Raw genomic sequence first — 9,070 nt, forward strand, 5'->3', positions numbered from 1 at the left:
CAATTCCCAGCCTTTCCTGGGAAGCTCTGGATTCAGCAGCTCCATCTCTCCTCTGTGCAGTTTTACCCTCTGATGCCTGCAGGGGCGGTGGGAAAAAGTCAAGCCAGAAGATCTCTAAACTTCCTCCTCTTGAGATATTTTTGAGAAATACCAGCATCAGCTTCAGCAATGACTGCATGAACAGGGGTGAACAGTTTTCCCCTCACGATGGCCACAGCAGTAGCCAGATCACTGAGAAGAAATAAAGTTTATTTCTTCGAAATAAACTTCTCTGAAACAGACAACACAAACCACAGGCCACCGAGCTGAGAGCAGCATCATGGAAAAGGAAACAAATGCTGAGGCTTCTGAAGAGCCACATCCACTGAGACCAAGAGCAGAGCTGCAGGAAGGCAGGAGCACGGCCAGAGGTGATGCTGGAGCACAGCTGCATCCTCTGTGTCCTGCCTGGTGACAGTGACAGCCTCAGGGTTGGAACCCCTGGACCTGACACCAGGATGAATAAATAGGATTTGGGGTTTTTTTCTGTTTTTTTCTGTTTTTTTCTGTTTCTTTGCCCTTCACTCTGTGAGGAGTGCTCCTGGGGCCAGAGGTCACACAGGTGGTGCCTTTGGGGACAGCAGCACTTCTGCTCGGCCACAGGTGCTGGCTCTAAACTGAGGCTTGAGATCAGCCCCTTCCCCATGGCCACAGGGGTCTGTGCTGCCCACACCACACCTCCCCAGGCCCCACATCCTGATGTTTCCATGCTGGAGCTCCAAATCCTCATGGAAAGGGCCCTGCACACTGTCCAGCTGGCAGCAAAGAGGGCTGGGGCTCCCAGGTTTCTGCTGCTGGAGAAGGAACGAGGCCCTGACCCCTGGTCACAGAGGCCCTGCAGTGCTCTGGCCATGGCACAAGCACCAAATGAGGAGAGGACAGCACCACTCACTAGAAAAATATATATTTGCCATCTGTGTTTTCCTGAGGACAGAACATCTCATGGCATGGAAGTCACGGGTTGGCAGGTGCCAATTGTCACCAGCTGCACCAGGAGAGGGGTGGCACACCATGGAGAGCCCTCGTGTGCTGAAAGGGCAGGAGGGGGCTGGAGATGCTGCTTTCACCTCAAGCCCCTCTGCTGGTTACAAATTGTCACCTGTGGGACACAGTGCTGGCTTTGATTAACTGGGACAGACACCCCCCACGGCACTGCTGGTGTGTTCCTTGCAAGGCACTTGGGGTGAGTTAAATAAAGTGGTTGGGGAGCATTTTCTGGGATGGGAAATGTCCATAACTTAACACAAAATGAGCACAGCACCTATCCCAGGCCCAGCTAGGGGGAAGTGTCTGTGCTACAGCAGTCCCAGTGCTGGCCAGGGGGCAGCCATGCCCTGGGGTGAGCAATCGTTCACACTACTCATCCCCACAGCATTGTCTGTGCTGTGGCACCACCCAGACACCTCCTCAACACCCCCAGCAGGGCTGTGACACCATGGGCAGCAGCATCTTCTCAGTAGGGAGCTCTTCAGCACGCCACTTTCTGGGTTTGTGGGGGTTTTTGTGAGGACAACACGTGCAATCCTGCTCAGGCTGGTGCAGCACAGCCCTGGTGCATTCCAGGTGCTCGAATGCCCCCGTGCTGAAGCCCAAACACGGATCCTGGGTGGGTTGTGTGCCCAGGCAGCACTCAGCCCTCACACATCCCTGTGTGTATGTATGAAGGGGCTGCCTTTTAAACTCCATTTCAAAGCTTAAACAAGCCAAAGAAAGTCTTGGACTCCTCAAAGCTGACCAGGGCGATTTTGGAGACGTTGACATGCAGGCTGTCCATTTTCCTGAGCTTGAAGAGAGCCCCCAGGTAGCTGTTCCTGGCCCACACCCTCTGCCCCGTGCAGAAGTGGGTGGCTCTGTCCTCCATGAGCACCTGGCTGCCAGGGGACGCCGGGTTCCTCTTGTACACGACGTGGGACAGGAGCTGGGTGTCACAGGCACTGCCACGGAACAGCACCTTGGAGTACACAAAGTAGAGCCCAGGCTCGCTGATGAGCAGCCCACGCTCCTGGTACTGGATGCCACTGGTGTGGGCATGGCCAGAGGTGGGCTCCCACTCCAAAGGCAGGTCCTGCTGGGATGGGTTGCCTGGAAGTTGGAAAAAAAAAACCCCAAAAAACAAAAAGAAAAAACAAAACAAAACAAACAAACAAAGGGTAGTAAGTGTTATAAGTACATATTCTATTCCATGTACAAATATATAATAGATAAATGATATTACATACTGTATTGTATTATTGGCTTTTTTTGCAAATATTAAAATAAATGCTGTATGTATAATTGTTGGATCCCAGAAAACTGGGGGTTTTGAGCTTTTTGTGCTGCCAGGCACTGACCCCCAGGAGAACACTGCTTTTGACTTGAGGCCTTGGAGAAGCTTCCAAATTTGAGTGATGGAGTTAAAATCACGGGTGTGTAGTGAAATAGTGTGTGCTTTCACATAGTGAAGGGTTTTAAATTTGAGGTTTTTATAATACAGTAATAGGTATGGGACAAGATGGAGGATTTGGGGTGGTGTCTTTTTTGGTGCTCATCTTCCTTCTTCATGAGTTTCAGGCAGTAGTTTCTGGTTGGACAGTCAGTGTCACACTGAGGGTCATGGGAATTTACTTATTGGGTTAAAAGGATAAATAATATAGGTGTTAATTCTCTGTTGGACTGTTTAGCTTTAAGAGACCTTGTAGCAGCTGCATCTTTCTCCATTTTTCCTCACTTCTAGCAGGCAGCTGGAAGTGCTGCTGAACACTCTGTACTTTTTGATCAGATTTAACAACCAACCAAGCCCGAACACGAGAAAATCCATTTCCACCGTGCACTTGTTAATCCTGGCTCTGAGCGAGGGCAGAAGAGATGGAGACAAAGCACGGATTAAGCGGTGCAAACTCCCAGTTCTGTTACATATAATATTGGGAAATTTTGCTGTATGAATGTAGCTCCTCTTAGTTCTGCTATTAACAAAACTTAGAAATAGTAGTGTGATAAAGATTTTTTTTTTTTTACTATGATGTGGTGATGTAAAAAGCTTTTGTTCATGTAGCTAACTCAGAGAATGGTAAAAAAGAGAATCAGAAAACTTTTCACATTCTTGGATTATCCTGTCTGGATGAAGGCAGGGGTGACAACACCAAAACTCCAGGGAAGGAATTTATTGATCTCCGTTATCAAGAAGGAGCCACAAGGGAAAAAATAAAAAAAGTTTAAAAAAGTTTAAAAATGTTGATTTACAGGTTGGGGGGGAATGATTTTGGATAAAGCATGAAGGTTTATGAATATGCAACAGGTTGATGCATTTAAAGAAGTGTTTTCTGAGTTAGTGTGTGCTCTTGGCAGAATGCCAAGCACCTGGCTGTTATAAACTTTTGCTTTATTGCCTCTTATTGTCTTTTATTAAACTTTTAAAAATCTACCAGGAAACTGAACCTCGTTTTTTACAGTAAGTGAGACACTAATTTTAGAAAAATTAGGATTTTAGCTAAAAGATAGATTTTCTGGAATTAATTAAAGCATATTGATAGCCAGGTCTTGTGGACTTGAGATGGTTATCTCAAATTTAAATAACTAATTGCTTGTCATCTCTCTGTTTGCTCAGTTGGGTTTGCAATGAGAAAAGGAGAAACTGATAAATAAAGAAACACAAACTATTTTAAATCTTTTACATCTCAAAACCAATTCAAAGTCATGAAGGAAGGAAATTGGAGATCTCCCAGAGATCATTTGTGTTGTCATCTATGGGAGGGGTTGAAAGTTCAGGGCGAGGAAGACTGGCCTTACTTCCTCTTTTCACAAGAAAAAAGACCACAGACCCAATTGAGAAAACAAACCACACATGCTTAATAGCCATTCAAGCTAATTACCATAGAAAGCAGGAAATGGGAGGTGCTGGTGTTATAGATATGTAAATATTTAAAACTTTTCTAAATAAATAGACTCTGTAATCACTTGTGATTTTTAGGGGGTTACTCCATATTAATTAATTAATAATTAGGAGATTACACAGCTGCCCAGCACTGAATTAAGCATTCACTTTCTAACTCTAAAGTGTTAGGGAGTCTTGTCCATCACAGTTGGGTATTGGTATTAGATCAATACTCATATTTTAGTAAATCATAAGAACATTCCTTGATGTGTTTTCCACTCAGGTCACACCCCACATTATAAGGCAGCAGTTCTCCAAATCCTGGAAATTCCTCCCCAGCCTCACCTCACCAACACCTGCCCCCAGTGGCAGCTCCTGCTCTGCACACCCCAAAAAACCCCAAAACAACCAAGCCAAAGCCAGGCCTCACTGAGAAGCATAAATGAGTGGGAGGGTTTTATCTGTGGAGCAAATTTCCACTCAGAGCAGACGTGTCACCCAAGGGAAGCCTGTGTGAGGTGTGTTCACATCCCTACCACTCCCTGATCCCACCAGAGCTGCCCATCCCCATCATCTCCATCATCCTCATCATCATCATCTCCATCATCCCCATCATCCCTATCCCCATCCCCATCATCTCCATCATCCCCATCCCATCCCCATCCCATTATCCCATCCCATTATCCCATCCCATCCCTCACCTGTTAAATGTGCTGCTTTCCTTGGCTCCTTTTTCGGGGGCTGCTCCTTCTGCCCTGCACAGGGATAGGGAGGACATTGGCCACGTGGTGTTTGGATCCCATCCCACTCCATCCCTTCACTTTCCCTCATCATCTACTCCATGTTCTCTAATTTCAGCCTTTTCTTTTCTCCAGCCAATTCAATTTTCCTCTCCACTCCCCCTTCTCCTTTACAGTATTTCCCTGTTTCTATTTATTTATCCAGCCAGAAATTCAGGGTTATTATTTCTGTTCATCTTCTGCTAAAGAAGCCTGTGGTCAGAGCACTGAGCATCCAGTTCAAATAACAGCTCCCCTTCCCCTAAAAGGGAAAATTTATTGGTATAAGAATTGATGAGAATCAGGACTGCCCTTTCCCAATAATTTTGCTATTTCAAATTATTTTGGATTCTGTATCAGAACAAAATTGAAAATAAATTTTCTACCAACTAAGATTATCAAGAGGGAGAAAAAACAAAACTTTTTAGAGTTAAAATAACTTTCAGAGTTAATAAAACTGTCAAGAGGAATGAAAATTTCTTTCTGACTTGGCCATTTTTGAAAAGGATATCCTCGTTTACAACATTAACATGGAATGCAGAAGGAAAGCAATAGCTTGGAAGTTCAAACCCCAATTTTTAAATTGTTCCACCCAAATTGAAACTCTTTAATCTTTTTTCACTAAACGACATTTAGAAAAATTGGCGGGATCTGGTGGAAAGTTCCATTTTCACTGGGTTCCTCCTCGGGCACAGACTCACCTGTGAGTTTCTGGGAGGCCGGAGGGACGCGCTCAGCGCCGGCAGACTGAAAAGAGAGAAGAGGGACACGGGCTCAGGCTGAGAGCAGCCGAGGACTGCCCGAAATCTGGGGGGCTGCAAAGTGCGAGGAAATACCCAGGCAGCGCTCAGGAACGCGGATAAACAGCATAATAAACATAATAAACATGAAAGGAACAGATAAACCAGTCCCTCACGGGGACAGCCACCCCCTTCCTCTGTCACAGCAGACGCTGGGATGCCACCACCCTGCCCCCTGGGGACATCTCAGACACCATTCCCAGCGATCCTTTTACCCCGTTTTTTACCCAGCCAGGCAGAGCTCACCTCTCTGAGTTCATCCACTTCCTTCTCCAGGTGAAAAATCTTAAAAATGCTCAGCCCCACTCCAGTGAAGGCCACCAGGATCAGCAGGAACATCACGAGGGATCCCACGCTCCTCCCTTCCCTGGGGCTCCGTGGTTTTCTCCTCCTGTCGGGAACGGGCGGTGGGAAAGGAGCCACGGGGGGAGCCGGGGGACAGGGAGCCCCGGCATCAGCACAGCCGTCCACCCAAAAGATTTGGGGGTAATAATTCAGGTTCTGCTGCACAGGGGGCAGCGGCACTGGCCGGACGTGCGGGCCGGGCTCATCCTTGCGGTGTCCGAAGCCCGCCGGGTTTGGGGCAGCTCTGCCCTGGTGCGGCTGCATCCCTGCGGCAGCGAGCACCGGGCGGGGATGCTGCGGCTCCGAAAGCTTCGAGCATCAGCAGCAAAGCCCCTTCCGGGCCGCCTTGGGTTCGGGAGAAACGCGCTCCTCCCACAGCTCCGCTCCGGGGGCTCCGCGGTGCCGCAGCCGCAGCAGCGCCCCAAAAACGCGCGGGCTGCTGCACCCCCGCTGCCCGAAATTAAAGAGCGAGGAAATGTCCGGAATCCGGCAGCGAAAGGGAGAGATGGAGCCCAGGAGCCCTCCCCAGCGGGAAGATGCAGAATCCAAACCCAGCCCGAGTGGGATGCAGGGGAATCGCTGCTTCCCTTCCCGCTGAGCATCGCAGCCTTTCCTCGGCAGCTCCGCACGGATGCCGAGGCACAGCACACAGACCATGAGCTGCTGCTGCTGCTGCTGAAAAAGCCTCGCTGGGAAGAGGGAGATGCCGTGCAGCACGAGCAGAGCTGCCCCAGCGTGAACAGCCCAGCTCAGGTGCTGCCCTCCTGCCTGCCGAGGAAAAACACAGAATCCAGAGTATGCTGCAAAGGATGCACTCACTCTTAATGAGCTCACTTTTAGGAGCTCATTACAATATCCCGATGAAGAGAGACAGAGACATTTCCATTTCTCCATTTCCATTCCTCATTTATTGCAGATTTCTAAGTGGGGACAGTGAGCTTTCCCACAGATTTCCCAGGTGCACACAAGCGATTATAAACTTTTTTTCCCTACATTTCACAGACCCGTGTTGAAGTGTGTTTTTGCATGGGGTAGTGTTTAGAAAAGGAAATGCTTATCACAAGATTTGTCTCCTGTGGCTGAAGGAAGCAATCACAATACACAGGATTTGATCTTGAACATCAAGACTGCACCACAAAACTGAACATCTTGCCTGCACCACCAGACACGTCACTGCTTTTTTTGGAGATATTCACCAGCCCTTTGCTCCAGCAGCAATCCACAGCACAGGTTTCAACAACCCCATCTGGCTCTTCCTCACACTTCTGGGTTATAGAGACACAAAAGCAACAAAAATCCAACTCTAACAAGTTCAAGCTTGGTCACGCCTACCCTGGCTCAGTCCTGTCTCTAGCCCAGAGCAGCCACCCGAGGACAGGTCCCCACCCCCTCCCACAGCCTCTACAAGAGAGGGGCACACGGTGGCTTTGCCTGGAGAGGATCCACTTCCACATTTTTCTGACACTGTGTTAATGCCAACAGCTTATTGAGGTGGGATTGAGGAGAGAGTAGCAGCTTCCCTTAAATGTCACAAGTGTTCTTACTCCACACCCACTGCTTCCCACTTTCACAGAGATGCTTTTTTAAAATGTAGGTGAGAGGGAAAGACAAGGAAACCAACTGAAGCCATTTCAGCTGCACCTTCCTTTTTGGATGCCCAGATCAAGAGCCTGATAATACCCCATGTGGTGGCAAACCAAAGATTGGGGCTGTTTTACCATCAAAAGATGCACAACGTGCTTTTCAGGGACCTCTCCCTCTGCTGTGCTGCTCCTGCTGTCACTCTCCATTTTCCTGTCACGCCCTTCAGCCACCACCGAGGTTACAGACACTGACTGGAAGATGGTGCCAGGCAGGGCTGTGTCTGCACAGCACATCAGGATCACAGTCCATAGAAAAACCCAGGCTCTGTGTTCTGCTGGCTGCTGAAATGACACATGGTATTAACAGGATACTGAAATAATGGCAGCACAATTTGCTGGAGGCAGGCACTTCAGTCACGTGAATTTTGCTAGAAGGCCTAGAGCCAGAATTTAGACAAGGCTGAGACCTCCTAACGTGTGGGGCAAGGACAGCTGGGCAGAAAACAGGGCACAAGAAGGACAAAAGGGTGTCAGATTTGCCTCCACCATCCTATTCCCCTCTTGACCCAGTCTGTGCACCCTGTTTCCAGCAGCCCTATTATGCCATTTGAACAGGAAGGAATATTTTCCAGTGGAAACACCTTCCATAGTCCTCATCAAAGAACTGCTCCCCTTTGCCAAACCAACAAAAAACATTACACAGACTGCAAAAGAGGATTTGCTCAGAACATTCTCCATTCCCAATTCACCCACAGGGGAGAGGTGGGAGCTTTTATTAACAAAACATACAATTATGGCAAGAGTTTGTACCAGCAGGATTTAGGGACAGAAGGATGACCTGCCTGAAACAGCCCAAAAGAAGCAGGACTTGAACAATGATCCAGATCTAATACTTGACAGAAAACAAACCCTGAAACTCAAAAACTAAAGTGTGAACCTCTGTGTAGGAGAGGCTCTCACCGTGTTTTGGACAGAGTCTCTCTGGAAGCAATTAACAAATGTTTCCACTAGTCATTAGTGTAATAGGAAATGTTAAAAAGCAACTCTTGAAAGCCAACAGGGCTGCAGGAATTGCACCCAAGAGCAGCTGAGGAAGTTAAGAATCATTCAAAAACACAGGATTCGACATCATGAGGACAGAGAATTGAATCAGAAGAAAACAAGGCAAGAAACAAAGACTGCAGATCAAGCTCTTTGGGTAGAAAACACTGTGCTAGAAAGAAAACAAGTCTGAAGCTGAGAGGCTCCTCAGCAGGACAAGAGCTTCCAGCAGGGAAAACCCAGAGGGCTCCCATGAGAGCTCCCACAGTTCTGGACAGCTACAGACACTCCTGGAATTCACTTCAAGTCTTTGTCCAACTCCAGAGAAACTCTGGAAGAAGTTGCAGGAACTGCTGGACAGAAAGGAGGTTCAAATGTGCCTGTTGGAGAGCAGATTGGCAGGGAGGGATGGGCAGTGTGTGGAAAACCTGTGAAGAGAGAGGCCATTTCCAGCGGCAGAGAGCTCTTACATCTCACAGAATAAAAGCCTCCCAAGGAGCCACTAATTGGGAGTCAAATCTGAAGGAGTTTGAATAAAAAGATGGATTTTTGACTGAACACTGCTATGGATGCTTGTGAGAGGACTTCCATCTGCTGAAGCCTCAGAGGAGTGTGGAAGGCACCAGAACTCAC

General features: G+C 48.0%; 1 protein-coding gene across 1 annotated transcript; it reads right to left on the bottom strand.

Annotated features, from left to right (window-relative positions):
* Positions 1 to 927: 927 nt before the first annotated feature.
* Positions 928 to 6,149, bottom strand: FASLG (Fas ligand). Its single transcript, XM_014874679.2, has 4 exons — positions 5,715 to 6,149; positions 5,370 to 5,415; positions 4,591 to 4,644; positions 928 to 2,121 (listed from the first exon to the last, which is right to left on the bottom strand). The coding sequence occupies exons 1-4, from the start codon at positions 6,075 to 6,077 to the stop codon at positions 1,727 to 1,729; spliced, it is 858 nt and encodes a 285-aa protein (XP_014730165.1). The 5' UTR covers positions 6,078 to 6,149; the 3' UTR covers positions 928 to 1,726.
* Positions 6,150 to 9,070: the final 2,921 nt, after the last annotated feature.

The sequence above is a fragment of the Sturnus vulgaris genome, chromosome 9 (assembly GCF_052056855.1).
Source record: "Sturnus vulgaris isolate bStuVul1 chromosome 9, bStuVul1.hap1, whole genome shotgun sequence".
Taxonomy (NCBI): domain Eukaryota; kingdom Metazoa; phylum Chordata; class Aves; order Passeriformes; family Sturnidae; genus Sturnus; species Sturnus vulgaris.

Excerpts from the sequence above, each read along its gene's own strand:
- FASLG (XM_014874679.2), bottom strand. The coding sequence starts at position 6,077 with ATGCAGCCGCACCAGGGCAGAGCTGCCCCAAACCCGGCGGGCTTCGGA. Across the intron at positions 5,416-5,714 it reads AAGTGGATGAACTCAGAGAG|TCTGCCGGCGCTGAGCGCGT; the intron begins GTGAGCTCTGCC and ends CTCTCTTTTCAG. Across the intron at positions 4,645-5,369 it reads GGCCTCCCAGAAACTCACAG|GGCAGAAGGAGCAGCCCCCG; the intron begins GTGAGTCTGTGC and ends ATCCCTGTGCAG.